General features: G+C 34.4%; 1 protein-coding gene across 3 annotated transcripts; it reads left to right on the forward strand.

The window, feature by feature from the left end:
• The first annotated feature begins 759 nt into the window (after positions 1–759).
• On the forward strand, positions 760–20,329 carry LOC132280114 (uncharacterized). Of its 3 annotated transcripts, XR_009471454.1 has the most exons (8): positions 761–1,079; positions 7,851–7,911; positions 8,007–8,101; positions 8,186–8,219; positions 18,293–18,347; positions 18,436–18,478; positions 19,175–19,323; positions 20,032–20,329. XR_009471454.1 is itself a non-coding variant. In XM_059782240.1 (7 exons), exons 1-7 carry the CDS (start codon positions 891–893, stop codon positions 20,101–20,103), a joined length of 549 nt encoding a protein of 182 aa, XP_059638223.1. In that variant the 5' UTR covers positions 763–890; the 3' UTR covers positions 20,104–20,329. The 3 variants fall into 3 exon arrangements, 2 of the variants coding, with proteins under 2 accessions (XP_059638224.1, XP_059638223.1); XM_059782240.1 differs by lacking the exon at positions 19,175–19,323 and having other exon boundaries at positions 763–1,079; XM_059782241.1 differs by lacking the exons at positions 8,186–8,219; positions 19,175–19,323; positions 20,032–20,329 and having other exon boundaries at positions 760–1,079; positions 18,436–18,719.
• Positions 20,330–23,205: the final 2,876 nt, after the last annotated feature.

A 23,205-nucleotide genomic window follows, 5' to 3' on the forward strand; every position in this document is an offset into this window, starting at 1 on the left:
CTAAAAATAATAATTAATAATTATAATTAAAAAAGAGAGTTTTTTGTCGGGATCTAAAAATGATAATTAATAATTATAATTAAAAAAGAGAATGAAAAAGAAAAAAAAATATTAAATCTCTCTTATTTACCTACTTATTTATGAAGGAAAGAAAAAAGGTGACTGTACATTCATATTGTGGGAAAAAAAAAAAATTAAGGGTAAATTTTTTACTATGTGAGTTTTTATTGATATTTTATATATTAATTTTATTTTTTCAAATTCATACTGGTGGGACCCCCCAAAAATTTCAAATTTCTACTTGTAGGACCCCTAAAAAAGTGTTATATTGCAAAGGAATCTAACTTGTTTCATTTAATATTTTTATCAAGGTAAAATGATGACCTAATTTTCACAAAATAGAAACAAAGTAATCAAATTATTATTAATTTTTAAAATTGAAACAATTATTGAATAAGATTACTGTTTTTTCTTTACTTTTTTTTAACCAGTAATTTATAGTTTCTTTTTTTCATATTAGTATTCATCGTTATTTATTTAAATTGTTGTTTTTTTTTCCAATATATAACTTTCCACTCCAAATTAAAATTTCTGACTCAGTCTACAGTGTTTTTTAAAAGATAATAAGAAAGTCTTTTGGCTCGAAAAAATAGTTAAGAAAAGTTTGTTGCAAAAAATTAATAGTTTAGGAATATATATATATATATAATTTGCATTATTATTATTATTATTTAGAAAGTGAAGAACCATCAGCAACTCCCCATTCTTAACCAAACAAGAAATAACAGTTCCTTTCCTTTCTTCTGCGTCAATAAATAAATACCCTTCTAAATTCCATTTCCACTGTTGATAAATTTGATTTGGGTGGACTGACAGACTTTATTGAACCCATGCAGCAGGCATCATCACTGTTTGGTACAAGGCCTCTCCCGGCTCCCAATCCCATCACCGGACTCACTGTAAAGTCTCTCTACACGCATCCCGATTCAATGGCGGCGACTTCTACTGCTCCCAAATGGGCCCAGAAGACTATCACTCTTCCTCCACAACGCCGAGGCTGTCATCTTATCACCCCCAAAGTACAAATCTCTCTCTCACTATTTCTTTGATTTTATTCTTCAATCTGTTTTTCCCTTGATAATTTACACTTTTGCTGTTATTTCCAATGTTCCCATGTATATGATTTTTGTTTCATCGATCTTTGTTTTCCATAAACCTAAAGCTACCCATTACCTAGTGTTGATAGCGAGTAGGATTGTTCCCAATTTTGGGAATTACTTCCATTTGATACATATGTTGATTTAGACTTCACAATACTTTAAGTCTGAGCCGGACAAGGTTGGTACCCTTGTGTTGTTACTACAAACTAGTTGTTGCAAAACCCTAATCATGTCAAACCCTAATCAAATTTCACTTATCTTGTCCAGATTCTCCTTACTCCTCAACTAAAAAGCATCCCAAATCCTTTTATTTGACGCCTTTATGATTATTATTATTATTTGGATAAGTTGTTTGACCACCTTTAAGATTTTGATATACTGATTCTTATAGTTTCTCAATTCTGCATACTTAAATTTATAATGGGGCATCTACCATTTTGCCCTTAGGGATAAACTTCTCGTTTTTTTAAAACATCCCTTCCGTATTTGTTTTCCTTTTGGTTTCCGTGACTCATGGGAGGTCACATTGGTGTCTTAGGGATGACGTACATCTTTAGAGACTTGGTTTCTGTTTTCGCTTCCGTATTTGGGATCCGTTATTGGGTCAAACTTCGTGTCATCATAGGACACATTGGCTTGAAAACCAGGGCCGTCACAAGAAACATTTTTTTCCTATCATTTCTTTATACCTAGTCGGTTATCCTTTCTTGTCTCTGAATTTAGTCAGTTTGCCCCTTGTTCAGTTCAACTATATAATATCTTTAAAAAGAAAATGATTACTAATTCTGTGTTTCATGATTGATTTTTGTATAGTAGAGAGGAATAGAGGATGGATTTCATGACCTTAACAAACATGATTCATGTCTGTTGGACCCTAAAACTTGTCCTAAGATATTATTTCAGTTGAGGTTCTCATTAGTTGCTGAAATTATTACAAATAGAAGAAGCATTGACAAATAGGCTAAAATGCTAAACAGAAGGGATACCAAGGAAAGGCATTTTTGTGCATAGTGTTTCTGATAGCTCCTCTTATGCACTGTTTCATATGCGTCTACAAGTGAAAACTGAAAAATGATTTGTGGAACTTTGTGGTGGTGGCCATGGCCTTCTCATACTCCCCTTGCTCTGACTTAACCTACTGAGTCATAGTAGACCGAGCCTGTTTATTTTATTTATTGTATTTCATTTTTAAACTACAATTACTGCTCTGAGAAGATGGCAGATTGATTTAGATACAAATAGAAAGTTTTCCAGACTATCAATTGGATACTGGTATTGCTAGTTTTTTTTCTCACTTTTGGAGGTGTTGTTTAGAAATCTTCAATTTGACTTATTAAATTTCTTTAATATTAAGCATGCCCACATTTCATTCCCCTCTGCAGTTAAACTTTAATGATTTTCTATTACATATACAATGTTGAAATGCACAATCGGTATGCTTTATACCAATGGAGATTAGGACAGTTACCCAAAATTCAAATATGTCAGAATTCGCTATGTCCTAAAATAAATCAAGAGTAGTGAATAGATCTTGTTTAATTTTTATCTTAACAATTACAGATTTTTAAATTCTGGCAATTTTATTTTAAACACAGCAATATAGTTTATTTAAGTATAGAGAACAAAAATAAAATATCAAGCCATCACACATAACCACACGTTTTTTTACGTGAAAACCCCAATGGGGAAAAAAACAATGGGACCCAGTCCAAGGTTGATACAAGCCAGGTTGATTCTAATCCTAAGAATCCCCTAGTTGATTCTAATCCTAAGAATCCCCTAATTGCCTTGATCCAAATTCACAACGAATCAATTCCTCAGACAATATGCTCTTCAATTTGCGCTTTGATCTCCATTACTAGTAACATCCGATAGTTGTTTGTTTGTGTGATTTAGTGTTGATGAAAATTTAGCCTCCATAATAACTCACCATCTAATGCTAGATGATAAAAAGAAAAGTACGCTCTGTATGAGCAATATGATCATATGATCTCGCTAGACGTTTATGTATCCCTTTATATTCTTCATATAACTTTGAGAGCCTATAAGTGTTTGACTCCAAAAGATTTAGGGTCTTAGAGTTGTAATCACAAAAAGAAACTGAATCCTGCACCGTTCCATTGATTGAGCCTAATTAGTGAGGTATGACTGGTCTTCAATCTATCAAACTCCCTTGTCCTAGTTCAGTTAGGATTTAAGTTTCTAAAGCAGTTGTATGCATTCTAAAACATACTTTAATGGATCAGAAATGTATGCAATATGCATGGAGTCCTAATATGATTAGTGATATGGATGAATAAAATAGAAAAATCTAGTTGGTGAGTTAGTAATTCAAGAGGTACACTTACCTTTCTCCCCTTTTGATTTTCAATTGCTTTTGCTCCATAATCCATTAATCTAATGCTAACTAACTAAACCAGCTTTTAAAAATAGATAAATATTACATACTTTGGCTTTTGTTTTGAAATTTACTAACTTCTAATATCCTCACATTCTCCCATCATGACAATATCAAAATAAACCAACAATACATAATATATAGTTATATAACTCTAAGGGTTTAAAAGCTGATTGTCTTCTTGAAATATCTAAGATCCTGTAAGACATTGACAAACAAGCATACCAGTGCGTCACATCAATGTAAAAATAGAGATAAGCCATAAATGAAGCGCAAGAAATTCAAATACAATTTGCAATCTCGCCCTTAAACATAAATCATATCATAATCTTTTTCTTATTTGTCTCTTTTGTCACACAATTGACAAATTGAGTGAAAAAAGATAATTTATATAGAAGAGTAAATTTATGTGCACATACCATCAATTGCATGTAAACCTTGCAAATAAACATAATTTGTAATTAAAAGACTAAGTTCTGATGACATATATTGACGATTTTGAGATGATAAACTTGAGTTCTTAGAGGTAATTAAGAGCAGAGATGAAAATTAAAGCCTTTCAAAAATATACATATATACCTTTATTTTATATTTACTGTTGGTAGCTTGGACTAATCCAACAGGTAGATCTGTCATTGGATCGGATTTTGATCTGATTCCGAGCCGACAATTTGGATATGGATTGGGATATTCAATCCTATAATCTGTTAGCAATTTGAATCCAATAATCCGTTAGTTAAACAAACTAGATATGGATTATGATTGATCTGGGTCGAAAATAATCCGATTCGATATAATATAATATATACTGTGCTATAAATATATTGTCTGATGCTATAATATATAATATTTACATATTATTAAATGTTTTTTATCATTATTTTCTTCTTCTTCTTCCCTCTATACTTTGTCTTTTTTATTTTATTTTTTTAATAAATAGTCAAATACCTAATTTTCTACCCTTTTTATTTTTGTTTATATTTTATTTTTTGTCTCCAGCTTCTCTCTTTCTCTCTCTCTCTCTCTCTTTCTTTTTCCTAATCATTGTTTGCTAATCTCTTTTGACGTTAATTTTTTTTAACAAAAATTACATCCTTTTCGGAATGGGTTGTCGGATCGGATATCCGATTAATAAAAAATCGGATATGAATTAAATTATAAAAAATCCATCGGTCTTATCGGATTCAGATTGGATGATCTAGTCCAAATCCGATCCGTTTACAGGCCTACCCATAGGTGCCCTTAACAAATTATAACATTCTTCATAAGTTACTTTTGCTATGCATAATCACTTTGATTCTCAAATTAGTTTCTTAATTATCAAGCTCACATCTCAGATATATGAGTATATATGTGAAAGTTAGTGTGAATTAAGTTGACTTTATCAAATATCATTAATAGAAAACATATAAACAAACTAATAATCATTATTCTTTTAACTAGACAAATCGTTCAATCAAATCTCTAGTAGATTATGTGTTCCATATGTTGATGTTAAAGGCACTGTGATTTTTCAATAATTATTTTGTAGAAATAAGGCATGAGTAAACTTATCAAAAAAGAAATAAGGCATGAGTAAAAGAAGTATATATAAATCAACTAAAATAAAATGATTTCAATTCTTAGGGCTTTATGAATTTTGATATCAAACCATCCTAAAACATATCTCCTTTTTCCGTCGAAAGAGTAAAATGTGTATCTTTAGATTTCTTAGGATATTTGTATTCTAAAGAATCTAGAGGAACTTTGACAAAATATTTATTTTTTCCCCTTTAGTCCACAATTTTTATTTTCAACTCAATTTTCTCTTGAGTTTGAGAATGCTCATCTTGACAAATTCTCATTTGTCTACTTTTTAGGGATTTAGAAAATTTCATGTTCAAAGTTAAAACCTTTGTGACAGATTATTCATTTTATGATTAACATTAGTATTCTTAAACTCGTATTTTTGTTTTGTTCTTACTTACCAAGTTTGTCATTTTGTGTAAAACATCTCATATTCATTGAAAACAGAAATTTTTTCATTTTTACAATATATAGAATAATAGATTATTGGATTCATAGGAGTATCAGAAACTTTAGGGATTCCTTTCACTTTTTTCAATCTCAATGATAGAAGTAGAGGGTTTAGATTTATCTAGAAGAAATCATAAACTACTCTTACCTTCTATAGATTTATTCATCCCTAACCATTTATATAATTATTTGGAGCTCACACTAAGCCATCAATTAGGAATCCAATTTGAGATATTCCTTAGTACATAACAGAAAGGAATTGGAATGTATTAATATCAATACAAACAGAAGAAAGTTCTCTATTGATTCAAACTTTCTATTTATGGGGTAGGATTTATAGTAATGAAGGAAATGGAAAACCGAAGATTTCACATAGTACTTTTGATTGAAAAATGAATCTGATTTATTTTGTACCCTTTGCTCAATGAGAAAATGGGTTAAATCCTTCCACAAGTAAAGTTCTCAATAGTCTCTTAGAAATTTCTAATTAAATTCAAGAGACTTTTTAAAATTTATTCCTTGATCAAGATTGGTTTCCAAAAACTTCCCTTCTGTTTCGAAAGAGATATTTTTCTCAGTTTTTTCTTCAACTAGATAGAGCATTTTCTTACTCAAATTTGAAATTATTTTGTTTAATTTCAATACATTTAATTGTCTCGGTTTCTAACTTGAAGATGTCACAATCACACTTAATGCTTTGAAGTTTTTCAACTACTTATTAGAGCATTTCCAACTTTTGTGTATATTTTTTTGTGTAAATTTGATGTGTCTTAATAGATTTACACAAAAATTTAGGATTATTTATTTTTAGTTCCAATGGTTGTTTTATACTTTTTGTGTAAAAATATATGCCCCAATAACAACCAATCAGTGTCATGCCTGGATCCCACATAATTTTTACAAACCTACTTAATATAGGGTTGATTCGTTAATGAAATGAGAAAGAGGAGGAGAAAGGAAATATGCTGATGTGGTTAGGTAAAAAGGTTATATAAAATACATAACAATTTTACACATTGGTGACGTGGCTATGTATCTTAACAGATTGTTGGAGATAAAAAAAATTTACACATTATACGTGGCAGTATATGTTTTACACAAAAGAGTATCTTAACAGCCTGCTGGAGATGCTCTTATTTTCTTAAATAGTTCAAATTCTAAGGCCATCTCGCCTTTTTTCAAATATCCTAAGTTTTGCCTTAACTTATTGATTTTTATTTTTCTTCTAAAGAAAATAACTATATAATTTTTGTATACTGCTTTCATCAAGTTCTGAATTACTTTCACATTCATTAATATATGGCAGTTAACTAGATTCTGAACTAACAGATTTATTGTCAAAGCGAACATGGAGATGTAACGATGCATATTTAGAACACATAGTTTTATCAACAAAAGCTGTGAGATTAAAAAGTTCTAAATTAGAATTTTCTATCCTTTTATAGTTGAATTTGCCTTTTCTTATCCCTTTGATTTTCAATTGCTTTCTTTCATAGTCCATGGATCTGAGGTAAATTCGAATCGTAACCAACTAAACCAACTTTTGAACAATAAAATAAAAATAAAAACTGGCTTTTGTTACGAAATATGCCAATACTAAATTCTAGCATCCTCGCAAGTGTTATAGGAAGAAATTAATGCAGATTATCCACTTTATGAAATTCATTATCGCAAACACACGCGCGTGCGCGCAGTGAGAGAGAAAGATTTATGATTATAATATTGGCTTTAACAATTTTGATTGTTAAAAGTCTCTGTTTTATTCTCTTTTTACTTTCTTTTATTAATATCTTTTGGATGATTTTGAAACTATGGAGAAATTTTTTTATATTAAATACTAAGTTAACAAAAGCAAACAATTAGATTATGTCATAACTCAGATTGGATAGAGTGTTCTCAGAGTGGCTCAACCATTACATGCAACTCTCTCCTTAAATCAAACTTCTTAGAGATCATCACTCTGGTGTTCTCCTTCATTATACCAATCTTCAATTTCTTCTTAATGTGAGCATAAAATGGCAATTTCATTGGGATACGAGGGTGGCTGTTGTTGACTTGATGTCCTTTAATTGGGATAAGTTTATCGGGTGGGATTTTGTCAAAACTATTACTCCATATTTTAGAACAACCCTCTGGAGTAGGTTTTTATCATCCAACATAATGAAGGTCATCATGCTGTGCAGATAATTTCTGAGTATTAAGGGTATATGCTGCTGTATCCAACATGATTTTCTTATTTTTTTTTTGCATTAAATGATTGTGTAATTCCACCTCAGATCGTAAAGGAAATTGGGCAAGACTTGTCAGGATTTAAGTGTGGCCTTGCTCATCTTTTTTGTAAGTGTTCTGCACCCTATTCACTTTACTAATTCTTCTTTGAATATTTGGGAAAGGTAACCTTCTGATCCTTTTCTTTTCTGAATATATATCAGTGCAACACACAAGTGCTTCTCTAACTATAAATGAGAATTATGATTCTGATGTCCGAGATGATACCGAGACATTCCTTAACAGGGTAGTTCCAGAGGTTAGTTTGTTTTCTTCTCTTCTCCTTCAAATGGTAGCATATATTTCTTGAGGTAAGGCTGCAATCGGGTATGCATGTTTTCAGGGAATGTCTGCACCATGGAAGCATACAATGGAAGGTTAGTTCATGTCTTGTTTCTTTGAAACATAGCAAGGATATGTTTTCTTGTTCTGTAAGCTTTTTGCATTTGCTTTGAAGTTTGAACCCAGTTTACCGTGCATATGGACTATATTCCTTGCACTTAACTAGGTTTCGTTGATGTTGTGATGCATAATGAAATGAACCGAACTAACTCTTATTGAGCTCTTATTAACATTAGCAGCTAGAGTCTCAGCCTAATAATAAGTTATTCTGCAAATTATGTTTCAAAGAATCTTGATTTGTGCAAACTGGTCTTTTATTGTGATTTGTGATGTTGGCTTCTTTCTCTTCATTTTTTTTTTTGGTGTCTTCAGTTTCCAAAGATATATTTTGTGGGCTATTTAATATTTGTGGGCTACTTAATATTGCAAATTATGTTGATAAAACTCTAGCAATGATCTCTTTAAGAACATGAATGAGGTTGTAGAGATCTTCTTGGCTCTCTTTAGCTTTCTATGAATGAGAATAAATGAGTTTGCTTTTCAATAATTTCTCCTTGGATTCCCCCGAAAAGGGTAGGAGTGCTCCAGGGGCGGAGCTGGGATTTCATTTTAGGGGGGGCGTAGTGTATTTGACAAAAAAACAAAAAAAAAACCCAACTAACATGACAAATTATTATTATTTTTTTCAAATCAAAAGGCAAACAAAAAAAAAACAAGTTTTACCTTAAATCAAAGGGTGAATCGGTGCAAAGGGTTAATTCTTTCAATCTCTCTTTCCGATTCTGTCCCTCGTGATTCAATCAGAGCATAAAGTTCAGAACCAAATTCGTGCGTAAGAGAGTGGAGACCTGGAGTTGCTTTCCAAAAAAAACAAAAATAGTTAGTGGGAGTTGTGAGTGGAGTTAATGTTTTCTTTTCCAAAAGCTGATGCAATTATATAAATATAAAATAGAAAGGACAGCGAAATTACATATCAAATGACTGAATCTTTTGATAGGTAAATGACTGAATCACCCCTCAATATATCATTGAATTTTTTTTTAGGGATGGCATATTTTTTTTTTTTATAAGTAATAATAAATTAAAAAAAGCGTTCAATAGGGGAACGCGTTCCGTAGATATAAGAGAAACCGGGAACTAAGGCCCCAAAGAATCCAAAAAAGAAATTAAATCATCAGAAGAGGAACAAGAACTCCTGTTCACATAACTGAAGAGAGAACGAATAATAAAAAGTTTCAGTGTCGCTGTAGACGACTCCTTTCCTTCAAACATTTTACTATTTCTCTTCCTCCAAATGCACAATCAAATACAATGTGGTGCAGATCTCCAATAGTCACGAACACTCCTACTCACACGACAACCTCTCCAAGCATGAATCAGCTCCTTAGTAGAATTTGGCATTACCCAATACATGCCAAATAGCCCAAGAATAAAATTCCAGCAGTCGTGCTCCACAGAACAATGCATTAGGAGATGATCGACTGACTCCCCATCCTGCTTACATATGCAACACCAATTAACAAAATAATTTCCCCTTTTCCTCAAATTATCGATCGTCAGAATCTTATCCCAAACGGCGGTCCATATAAAAAAAGCCACCCTAGTAGGAGCCATAGAGCGCCATATTTCCGTGGAAAAATTATAGGGTGCAAAATTAGACAAACATAAGAACAAAGACCTTACTTCAAAACGACCATGGGAAGAGGGAATCCAAATCAAGTTATCATAACCCCTGCCAATTCCTTCCTGCTGATACAATTGATCCAAGAAAATGCTCACCTCTTCTAACTCCCAATCCTGAAAAGAACGCCGAAAAAGAACATTCCACGTAATTCCACTATTATCAAGCTGATAACAGTTAGCTACGATGGCATGTTTATCAACTGCAATACTATATAATCTGGGAAAAGTACGACATAAAGGCTGATTCCCACACCAAAGATCTTCCCAAAAACGAACGCAACTACCATCATGAACTCTGAATCTAGCATGAGAAGAAAAGGCATTCCATCCTTTCCGAATGGATTTCCAAGCCCCAACTCATCCCGTAATAGAAACCGGACGTGTAGTCCATTCGCCAACATCATCCCCATACCTGCAGGAAACTAATCTGCGCCAAGGGCGGTGTCTTTCCTTCCCATATCTCCACAACCATTTGCCTTGAAGAGGTTGATTAAAAGGAATCAATCGTCTAATACCAAGACCCCCTAGTTTTATAGGCTTGCAAACTTGCTCTCATCTAACAAGGTGATACTTAAACTCTTCTCCCCTTCCTCCCCAAAGGAAATTCCTTTGAATTTGTTCAATTCTATCAGCAACGGAGCATGGAATTTGGAACATAGAAAGAAAATAAGTGGGAAGGCTTGATAAAGTGCTCTTGATAAGAGTAACTTTACCCCCCTTTGACAAATATTGCTTCTTCCAACCTGCCAACCTGTTTGCATACCTATTAATCACAGAATCCCAGCTCCCCACTAATCTGGAAGAAACCCCTAGGGGCAATCCCAAGTAAGGGATAGGAAAGGAACTCACCCTACACCCAAGAACTGCAGCTAGAGAAGAGATGTCCTGAACATTCCCAACCGGAACAAGCACAATCTTGGCCACGTTAACCTTTAGCCCGGAAACTGCCTGAAAGCAAGCCAGAATGCATCTCAAATATCTAAGTTGAGACATATCTACATCACAGAAAACCAGAGTGTCATCTGCAAATAATAGATGAGAAATCTCCACCTGACTTGCAATATCTCTTCCCACCCGAAATCTTTTGATGAGACCAAGATTCTTTGCTCGGCGCAGAAGTCTGCTTAATCCCTCCATAACAACAAGAAAAAGAAAAGATGACAATGGGTCACCTTGTCTTATACCCTGAGAGCATCCAAAAAAACCGGCTGGAGAACCATTCACAAGAACTGAGAACTTAACAGACGAAAGGCATGTCTTAATCCATGTCCTCCATCTACTTCCAAACTTCATTCTTTGAAGCAAATAGAGAAGGAAATTCCAATTTACATGATCATAAGCTTTCTCAATATTAAATTTACACAGAACTCCAGGAACACCATTACGCAACCTTGAATCCACACATTCACCGGCGATAAGAACTGAATCAAGAATTTGCCTTCCTCCAACAAAGGCATTTTGAGAATCTGAAATAATCCCATTCATAACTTCTCGCATTTTTTGAGCAAGCACCTTAGCTATGAGTTTGTAAATACAACCCACTAAGCTAATATGACGAAAATCCTTAATATCTGAAGTGTTTCCTTTCTTAGGGATGAGGGCAATAAATGATGCATTAAGCGATTTCTCAAATACACCTGTAGAATGAAACTCCTAAAAGGTACTCATCACTTCATTTCTCACAACCGCCCAACTTTCTAGCAAAAAACGCATAGTAAACCCGTCAGGCCCCGGGGCTTTATCCCCATTGCAACTGGATAAGGCCTTCAGAACTTCTTATTCAGTAAAAGGAAGCTCTAGCCCATCTCTCTCCATCTCAGAAATAGCCTTTAAAGGAAGACCATCAAGCTTGGGTCGCCAACCTAAAGGTTATGTATAAAGCTTCTGATAAAAAGAAACGATCCCGCTACGCACCTCTTCCTCCCTCCACAACTCCACGCTTTCTACCCGAATACGTTCTATGTGATTACTCCTTCTATGGGCATTAGCAAGTCTGTGGAAAATTTTTGTATTACGGTCTCCCTCTTTCAGCCAAAGAGCCCGGGATTTTTGTCGCCACGAAATCTCCTCCATACAAGCAATCTCAGCAAGAACTGCCTGACAGGAAGCTCTCCTAGTACAAAGAGACTCCACATTCCCACCTGCCTCTTCTAGCCGATCAATCTCAGAAAAATCAGCAAATACTCTGTTCTTCCTTCATTCAAGGTTCCCGAAAACATCCTTATTCCACTGCTTAAGAGCGAGTTTGAGAGCTCTTAATTTCTGTGTTAATATGAAGCTGGGCGCACCTGTAACGATCGCTCCCTCCCACCATGAACGAATTGTCCCTTGGAAGTCTTCTGCTCTTAGCCACATATTCTAAAAACGGAATGGGCTTTTCTGAGAACACAAACCCCCACAATCCAAAACTAAAGGAACATGATCAGAGGTAACCCTTTCTAATATCGCTTGAACAACATCCGGGAATTTTTCTTCCCACTCCCCAGAGATCAAAAATCTATCCAATCTTGAGAGAGTAATTGGGTCTCTACCATTAGGCCAAGTATAGGTTGTGCCTTCCATTGGTACATCAATGAGAAGGTGCTCATCAATGAAGTCAGAAAACTGATCCATGTCTATGAACCTTCTTCCCCCAGTAGACCTCTCTGACGGGAACCTGACTGAATTGAAATCCCCACGCAAACACCAATGTAAAGAGCACAAACCTTGAATGTGGCTTAGTTCCTCCCATAAAATGGGTTTCTCAGTATCAATGACCGGTCTATAGACCCCAAAAAAGACCCATCTGAAATTATCCTCTTCCATCTGAAACTCACAGGAAACTGAAAATCTCCCTTTCCACACATTCAGTCTGGACAACCATCTACTGTCCCACATAACTAAAATACCACCCGAAGAACCTATAGCATCCAAAGCCTCCCATTCCACAAACCTTCCTCCTCACAAACTTCTAACCACCCCGTTAGTAATGGATGCTATCTTGGTTTCTTGCAAACAAACAACCTGGCCCCCCATTTCCTTAAAGCTACCTTCACCACCCTCCTTCTATTCGGGTCATTGAGACCACGAACGTTCCCATGTAATGATTCGTAGGTTCATTAAAAACTAGTTGAGATTAATTCCCCTCCCCCCTTCTTTAAACTCCTGCTCCTAGTCCTGCCCCTTTCCATCACCACGCCTTTCTTCTTATCGTAGTTGACGTCAGAGATGAGATTCTTAATCTTGTGAATCCCTTTCCAAGATGATATGGGCTTCGTGTTTATAACTTCATTAGTGACTGCTATCTTAATTCTAGTCACAATTGCTTGAAGAAGAGATAAAGTCTGAGCGTTATTACTTTCTGAAGATACTCCCAACAACTCATTAGTAGCTCTAATGTTATCAACCACCCAATCCCTCCACAGATCAATAACCTCATCATCAGGTCTCACCACTGCTAGGGGTTCCACCACTGATATGTTAGAATCATCCTTCAGCCAAGGTTGAAGCTCATTAGAACAGACCTGTTGGGTAGACCCCAAATCATCAGCCAACTCCTCTTCAATTTTTCTGTCATACGTACTCATAAACTGAATCTGAGTCTGTAACATAATCACTCAACCCAACAATACTACCAACCTCATTCTCCTCGTCTGTTGCAGAAGGCATACATTTGAGACCTTGCAACGCAAGATTTAATCGTAGCTCTTTGAATAGAGCTACAGCCTCATCATTGGACAACTTAAACTGCAAATCTCTTCCCACACAAACCGTTAGTCCTTCAGAGATATCATTGACTTCACTGCCAACGGTGACCAATTGGCCAGGAGAAACAAACTTACAACATTCCTTGCCATTTAACTCAGAATTCAAAAGTGGCAGCCCATCTAACTTCTCTGTAACAGCTGCATCACCCCTCATCACCTCGCAGGAAGGGGTTGAAGAAGAGGGTGGATCAGAAAAGGGACTCGGAAGATCTGAAGACATACCTGTACTATTAGAAGAAACCCACTTTTGCTTTTCTTTTCTTGACCACCGAACTCCATGAGAGCCCTGAGATAGAGATCTAGTGCTTCCCTTCGATTGTGGATTAACAGAAGTTTCAGCGTAGCAGTGAGAATGACTAAACCCCTTTTCAGCAGGTTTTACACCAGTCTCGGCATCAGAGAGTTCCATCCACCTCTTCTTCGTCGGCGAGTTCCAGATAGTTCCAGAAAAGCCATTAAAGCGTGGTCTCTGTGAAGTACTTATGACATGAGAGTGAGGTGGGCTGGGCTTTGATTTAAGAAAAGAAATGGGCCCCCGTGTAACCTTGGTCATTGGGTTGCTCAAATGTTGCCCATTACGCTTGGGCTTTGTCAAGATAAGAGAAGTGGACTTCTCATTCAGGACTGATATTGATAGCTGATTGCTAGGTCCCCAATTAACGGCCCTTTTAAGCTTCTGAGTGCTGTGGGTGAGCCCATTAGACAAAGAAAGCCCAGAACGTGCATCCGGTCCAAACTTAAGCCCATCAGTCGCTAATGCATGAGTGGCTTAATGCCACGATCGTTGCCACGTGTTTGATGATTTTTTAAACGGGCGAACCGAGACGGTGGGCGTTGATCAAGGGCTTGAATGATACGACTCCTGGACCTACCCTTTCTACGCGCTTCAAGCGTGTGGGCATGTAATCGGCTATTTCCTTTGAGGCCCTGCCGGACCTGTAAATTCTGGCGACCTCCTTTGATGATCGTTTCAACACGCGGCATGTGAGAACTCTCCCCAGTGCCATAGTAAGACTTTGGGAGGATACGAGGTGTAACTTCCTCGATCAAAATAACCTTAAAGGCCACTCTTTGATCCTCAACAAAAACATACTCCGGCATCGTTTTTCTGGCAGAGACGTAGAGAAGGATTCTCTCTCCGCTCACCGCCACATCCGCCTCAACACCTCTAAATCCACCACATAGATTTCTGATTTCTTCAAATAACTTATGACACCACAGGTGAAGGGGCAAGCCAAATAACGTTACCCTCCGTATGCTACGATCTTTCACTGCAGAACATCCAACCGCGAAATGCCAGATGTTGATGGATAGCAATGCATCACCCCATCTTTTCCTTCCTTCATCCAGAACCCTTAAAGTCTCATGCTCCGACGGAAACTTGAACAAAAAAAGATCGTCGGGAAGGGAAGAAACTTTCACTCTGCTTGAAACCTTCCAAACTTTCGTCGCCCACACCTCAATCCCTTCAATACACCCCACATCTCTATCAAAGCGACCAACCAAGCATGATCGCAAGACAGATTCACGTTCCTTGATGCTTTGATGATTAACCCTAAAGACCGAATCACCGCTAACGGAACAGCTTTTGATATCACCATTGAAGTTGAGACGAGGTAAGGTCACAACACTGAGATAGGAGCGATGCATAACAGAAATCCTTGCCAAAGAGCCAAGATCGAACATCAAAGAACATAAATGAAAACAGCAGATGTCGGAGTGAAAGACTCCGACGTCAAAAAAAAGAAGAGAGAGAAGAGAGAAAAGTCATACCTACACCTCTTAGTGCTCGTTTGACATAGCTTTTACTTATGCTTTTACATAGAAGAAAAAGAGAAGCGGAAGCTATCACTTCTATTCAGCTTATTTGATAGTGTTTGGGAGCTATGTTTTAGAAGAACTTTTAATGTTAGAAGAGCTGTTTTGTCTGTTTGGCAAAATGTTTACTAAAGCTCTTCTACTACTAATATAAACCATTTTGCCCTTAGATGAAATAACCCAACAACTGTAACCAAAACTGCTAAGATATTAACAAATATATCATTTGTGAAAGAACAAAATATGTCACACATCTATTATGAAAATGATTTAAAATTTATTTCTTTTACATTGTTGTTGGCTATAAAATGATCTAAATAACATATTTTTACATTTTTTAATTAATTTCACTAAAAGGAAATCATTCATACAGTTAATTATCTAATTATTTTCCTTTTTTTCTTTTTCATTTTTTTCAACATACATGATATATGTAACTCATTTTATAAATTCTTTCTTCTATAGTGTTTTGAGAAATCGATATATGAAAGGAATTTTTATTTTTATTTTTATTTTTAAATACAACGCTTTATATACAAGTTCACTTATTTTTCAATTCAATTTTGAGGTGAAAAAAAGAAAAAGCTAAAGATGGAAAGAATTTTTTCTTCTTCATTTTTGTTTTTGGTTAGTGCATCGTGGTTGCCATAGAAAGATTCTGAGGACGCCTTTACATACATGTTCATTTTGAGGTGAAAAAAAAAAAGAAGCTAATGATAGAAAGTATTTCCCAATTCAATTTCGAGGTGAAAAAAACAAAAAAATAAAAAAGCTAAAGATGAAAAGATTTTTTTGTTCTTCATATTTTTTGGTTGACCGTGGTGTAAGTTGAAAGAGTCCTTAGCCCAACAGAGTTTATTTTCATAAACATCAAGAAGTAAATCATATAAAATATACAGATATATTACCTGTATAAAAATTGAAGGCAAAAACATATGATGGTAATGTATGTGAGAAAAAGGGAAAACAAAACCAAAATAAAGATGGAATCGAAAAATAAATTGCAGTAGCGATATATATATATATATATAAAATAATACTACTGTATTTAGGATTTATTTGTCCAATGGAAAAAAATACGAAGTAGAAAAAACATAGTCAAATAAAAAAAAAAAAAAAATCAGTTACCAAAAAAAGTGAAAAACAAAATTTTATCTCAAATTGAGAAAACACAAATTGAAACAGACAATGCTAATTTCTCTTCTTTTTTTTTTTAAAAAAAAAAAGACAAAAAAAGAAAAAAAAGAAGAAGAAGAAGAAGATAATCTGTGATGCGATTAGGTTTCTTTACATATATATAAGGATACAGGTGGAATATTTTATTTTTTGTTCACAAATATGGAGGGCACGCTTGGTATTTTGAAAATTTCATTAAACCCCTTAACAGCTTCCCGTGTCTTTAAAAAAGGAGCGTTTAGAAAAAGCTGGGGGTACCCAGCTTCTCCAAAACGCTCTTCTAAGACTCAAGCTTTTTTAAAAAATTAGCCAAACACTACTCAAAACAGCTTCTAACCCAAAAAAGCTAAAAGCAGCGTTTCAAAAGCCAATCCAAACGGGCCCTTAATTAACTATGTTGCGAGGGGTGGCATAGTTATAATAGTACTAATTTTTTTTTTAGTACTATACCGCAACCACCACCACCCCCACCCCCCCCCCCCCCTCCCCCCCCCCGCGGTGCGGGGAGTGCCCTATTTATAGCAAGGGTGAGAAATATGACCGTTCGGCAACAATGGGGTGTGTTGGGATATAGCATTTTGAAATCCCAGACTTACCATAGACGTCTGTCTATAGAGCAGAGACGTTTGTGACATTCTGAGCCCAAATAAGCTCTCTCGATACTTCTAAAAACGCGAATACTGTAGACTTCTTTCTTCTGGTCCTGAAATTATCTCACTCTCGGTCAATCCTGAAATCACAGAGCCACAGACGTTTGTCTTGAGACATAGACGTCTGTCATTACATTTTCAAAAAAGGTATAAGGTTAAATCTATTTGCTCCTAGACGTCTGTCATAGGTGTCTTACTTTTCTCTGAAAATAATAACTCTTGGTAATTGGCCAAAACGCTAAGACATAGACGGCTATCTATTTTGATAGACGTTTGTCCTCATAGGATATTGCAATTCTAAGTTCTGAGGTCATATAGACATCTCCTTGATGTCTTAGTCACTTGCATTCTCTAAATGTGAGCTTGTATAAGCACACAGTGACTATCTAATCGTCAATGACCATTTTTCCCTTGAGATATATTTCATTTAATTTCCAGGGTCAAGTCAACCTGGGGTTCTTGTATGATATGCATGTATGAATCATTTTGGCCCTAAACCAATTTTAGTGTCCAAGACTTGAGCTTTCAGTGCACATGATGCATTTGCCACTTTCCAATCAAGTCCTTGCACCCACCCACCTATACTACCCATGTCTTGAACCTTTGTTCTCTATCATCATCATGATCCAAGGTCCACATGAGCCTTTGAGTACTTGAGTCTATATCAACACTCAGGTAGATTTCAATTCCTTCACATTAATAGGTTGTAATCATCAAACCATCCAACCATCCAACCATCATATTCAGAAGTTAATTTAGTCAGGAAACATTTCATATCCCTGTTTAAATTGCAATGAATAAAATTTTGACTTGATTTAATTTATCTGATATGACTTCCACCAACCTAGTGGAAGAAAGGAAATATTAAACAGTATATGATTAAAATATAATTGACCAAGAAGATGTTAAACTATAAAAAAAAACAAAGAAAACGAAAATGTTAAAACTACGAAAGATTTCAGTTAGTTCTGGTTTACATGAAATTTCTTGCTTGCTTTTACTGAAGTGTTGATGAAGAATATTCAACTTTTGCAGGTCCAGATGACATGCCAGCACACATCAAGTCATCAATGTTTGGTTGCGCACTCACGTGCGGATATTCATCTTAATAATTATGTCTTTTATGTGCTTACATTTTACTACCGAATTGTCATTTACAATGTCATTAACTTGTGCAGGATTCCAATTACAAATGGACAGCTTAACATGGGAACTTGGCAGGTGTGTTAGTTAGAATGAAGTTCTGAACAATATCTGGAAGTTTCTAATTATCAAGGGATAAGTTCATGTTATTGTTTTCCGCGATTCATTCTAGAAAAACATTCTAAAATTTTTGTTGTTATTGACTACTTATTTATGCTTCAGATTTAATGCATTGTCTTTGGACAAAACATGTAAACATCCATATTGATTTAAGTTTCTGACCCAACTCTCCAATCAGCTTACGGAGGATTATTAAAAATATTTTCTGAACCAACTCTCCAATCAGCTTGTTTCCATCCAGCATATTTCAGGGTTGAGTTCATTTTTTGAACCTCTTTACTTAAACGGTATGGATATGAGTTGACTTGCCTCAACCTATAAATGGATGGATCAAGTTCCCATTGACATGACAGGTTGCATACTCTTTATTTTTTTTAAATTAACTATCTTGTTTGACTCTGTATAATTGTAACTTTTTATGGCATAATGATACCAATATGATATTATATTATGTTCTATTTGTAGATTAATTATCATAACAAATTTTGAACCCCCCAAAAAAACTGAAATGTAGAAAAATAAGGGGGTTAGATGATGGGTTTGGATATATATAATTTTAATGGGTCTGGTTAGTGTTCGCATTATGCAACCTGTTTCGGGATGAGGTCTTGGTTATGCACACGTGATTAACCTTTTGCAAAGTTCTTAAAACAGGTCTATATGTAGAAGTTAAAAAGCATTCTCTTGGTTTGCATTAAACACCATGGAGAGGCTCAGCTAAGCCATTACCTTTGCAACTTGGAAGTAATTTCACATGGTAGGAGAGTAACCATTACCTTCGAACTTGGAAGCAATTTCACAAGGTAGGAACTGTTCTTGTGACTTGAAAATAACAGTACAAGGAAGATCCCTTGTGCAAGTTGCCATTTGGGCATTTGCGGACTTGAACTTGTTCAGCATGATATACCAGTTAAAAATTATATTCAGGAGATTGGACTTGCTATGCAGCTCATGTTAATCATGTCTTCCTGTTAAGTTTTGTTCTACAATCCATTGGTATCTTTTGTGGCTATTTTCATTCATCCTCGGGGCTATTAAATTAGTAATAATCAGCTGTTTCCTGGAAGGGCTAGTTCCACTATTTGAATGTTTACTTATTATTGATTGATTTATTATTATAGTTATTATTTTTATCTTTATTTTAGCGGTATATATGATGGTTTAGAATGTGCCTACTGTCACTAACCAATGTTGTATTTCTGGGTTATCCTCTGTTTTGGCTTCAGGCTGCAACTTAGTAGTCCTTGTGTCTTGATAAGCAAAAAACACAGACAAATTCTATAGACCTCGAGTATTATATAGGTTCGGCTGGGTGGTTTTTGGTCATGGACTTTAGATCGTTGGCACTGGCTTTGATGTTTTCATACCGTGTTTGCATATGATTCTTGACCGTTCGACTTTTTTTGGAAGTCGAAGAACCTTTATAAATGTATTATTTGCTTTGTAATTTTATGTATTTTAAAGTTCATATTAAAAGGTAGCAAGTATACCATCTTTTTGTTGTGTTTCAGGGGATATGGCTGTGTGAGCATCGTGACTCAGCTACTGCGCGCAGAGTTGTGGTCACCCTAAATGGAATTTGAGTTGCTAAAATTAAGACTCTCTCTGTGTGAATGTAATAAAGTAATACCTAGGTAATTTCCATGTTAAAAAATTATCTTAACTGATACATTTGTTCGAGATACTCTTGATCTGTTGGGAGGAAAAGGTTTGTGTGAGTTTGACATCTGAATTATGTCAAAAGCTATAACAGGATATGCAGAATTATTAGGTTGACTAAATTGATGAAAATAAGTTTTTAATTGTGAAGTAGTCTATACATCAAAATAATTTCTCTTGAAATGAGAAATAAGTAAACATCAAGATAGAGCATTTGCAGTTTTTACAATAGCCGTTTGTCTCAAGTCTCGACTATAATTGCGTATGAATTTCTCGAAAAAAAAAAAAAAAAAACCCTATAATTGTGTTACATTGGTGGTGATGGATTATGTGAACTATTGCCTCTGTATTGGAAGAATCCAAGATCAAAAGATTTGATTTGAAATGGTAGCACAGTTATGGTTGTTGGAAACGGTTTGAGACATTAACTCCATCTGTTGCAGTAGTTTTAAATTGATAATTGGCTCCACATTAATTCTTGACTCGATAATTGCGTTTGGCACATACTTTGGTAACTATTGCTAATAATGGCATTCTCTCGGAAAAGCTCCGACTTGATTAAAAGAGAGAATAGAGAGGATTATAGAAATATCAGAAAAGGTCACACCCTAGAAGGCGCGAAAACTTCTCTTAGGGATGCGATGGTGGCACAAAGAATGAACACAAGTCGACATAGAAATGTCTTGAAATTATAGAAAATGTCTTGAAATTATAGAAAATGTCTTGAAATTAAATTATTATTTGATCGGCACGGCAAGGACATGACATGGAAAGGGACACGTTTGGGGCACTTCCAAGACACAACAACCTAGTTTTGTAATTATTTCTTTAGAAGAATGTGATGTCAATGCATTTCCAAAATATATGATACGAATTTATCGAAAAAAAAATATGTGATAGGATAATTAAAGTAATAATATAAAATTTTAAAAACAAAAATAATAAGCATTTCGCTCTAAGCTCCATTTGGTGACCTCATCTAACTATTTCTTTGGTTACTATTTCTTTTGTAATTATTTCTTTTGTTGGTTTTCTGGTTCTAGGGTATTCCCTTAACCTTTGTTGCTTTCCTTTCTCTTTAGTGATCTTCTTTGTTGATCACTTTTCTTCTTGTACCATTATTGTTTAATTTTGTATCAATGATATACTTCCCAGTAAAATTTTAAAAAAAGGATAACATGCGTATATATTTTTTTATAAGTACTAATATATAATTATTCTTTGAAGTGTTTTGAGGTTTGCTTTATCGGACTCCCATTTATTATGGATCTACTAGAGACGTAGCTTGTACCATCCTATCCCAATGTTGCTTTATCTAATTTGAAAAAAAAAAATTGTTACTTATAATCTAACCCTAGTTTTTGAGAAAGTATTTGATATCATAAAGAATTTTGAATGAATTAAACCACCAAGTGATTTATGGTTCATAAATTACCTTCTACTTTTCTTCCATAATTATTTATTTTGAAGGGTCTAAAAAATATTATTTATTTTGACCTTTGGAAGGTGCGTACAGTAATTATTTATTTTGAAGGTTCTAGAGTAAATAAATAAAAATTATTTATTTTGAACTTTTGGCTAATTAATGCATGTGGGAATCTTATGATCACATTAGTATGCCACACGTGTAATATAATTAATTTATATAAAGAAAATACTTATCAAAAAAAAAAAAAAAAAAAAAAACACTAAATGGAATAACCAAATTGAAAAAAGAGTAAAAAAAAAAAAGACAAAGTGGCAAGAGATGATACAGTGACGTCGTAATGTGGTTACTACTCTTTCTTCTGCATAAAGGAAGCAAAATGTTAGAAAGAACAGAAAGCGAAAAAAGGTGCGTATCGGACATCATAGCTTACGAAATTGGGTACATCCCAGCAAGTCTTGGCAATCCTTTTTATCATGTTCTTCTCTCTTTTTATTTTTGGTCAATCCCGCTGCTATCTGACTTCATCGTGTTGTTTGTTTTCAACAATTCATTAAAATAGGTCACACAGAGTAAGAAGCACGTGGCAAAGCAAAAATCTCTTGCCTCCTCTCACGTGACACTCATTTTTATACAAAATCTGTTCAATTGGAGGATACACATTATTGCTCGTAATTTATTTGTGAGCAGGGCGGGGAGTCAGGATCTTGAGGATGGGGGAGCGAAAATTATAAACAACATTACTTAGATAAAATTTTTGAAAAAAAAAAAAAATTATTACACAAAAATATTTTACTATTTATTATATTCATACAAAAATAAATCTATCTAAACTTTTCTCAATTTATTTAAAGAAAAAACTAATTATTTAAATTTTTTTTTTTATCAAACTTTCTGAACAAACACAAATAAGTTTAATGCCAAAATTATATAAAAAAATTCAATTAAATTACTCTCTTTATTTACTAAAAAGAAAAAAAAAAACAAAAATAACTTTTTTTTTTTTTAAAAAAATAACAATTGAAAATTTAACAAAACAATAACAATGATAAAAAAAGCACAAACAAATTAATAAAATAAGAATTTAGAATCTTAAATCATCGAAATTTGTTGACATTCAAAACTTCAAATGAAATTTTTGTTCTAGATTTTGTAAATATTAATTTCTTATAGAATTCTTATAGAGGGAATTTTAAGATAATAAGGTTATGGAAAGAATCGTACTTGAGTTGGAAGGATTTTAAGACAGTCACATTATGGAAAGAACCGTGTTTGAGTTGAAATTTTAAGATAGCCACATTAAATATTAAATTTTTATGTGAATCAGTTTTTATCGGGTTCTATAGTGGTTAATTAAATCACTTTCTTTTAGATTATATATAAACTATCTTTTGTTAAATGCTAATTAAAGGAAGAAAAAAAATTTACTTAAGGGGGGGCCAAGTATAGATTTTATACCATATATGCTATATTATTTTATTTTTACCTATACTAAAAAAAAATCCAAAAAATTAGGGGGGAACATAGCCCCCCCCCCCCCCCCCCCCGGGTTTGTGAGGATGAATAATTCATGTATGTAGCTATGTGTGTGTGTGTGTGT

The sequence above is a fragment of the Cornus florida genome, unplaced genomic scaffold (assembly GCF_030987335.1).
Source record: "Cornus florida cultivar Cherokee Brave unplaced genomic scaffold, ASM3098733v1 CherokeeBrave_3.0.0_Hap2_Chr10, whole genome shotgun sequence".
Taxonomy (NCBI): Eukaryota; Viridiplantae; Streptophyta; class Magnoliopsida; order Cornales; family Cornaceae; genus Cornus; species Cornus florida.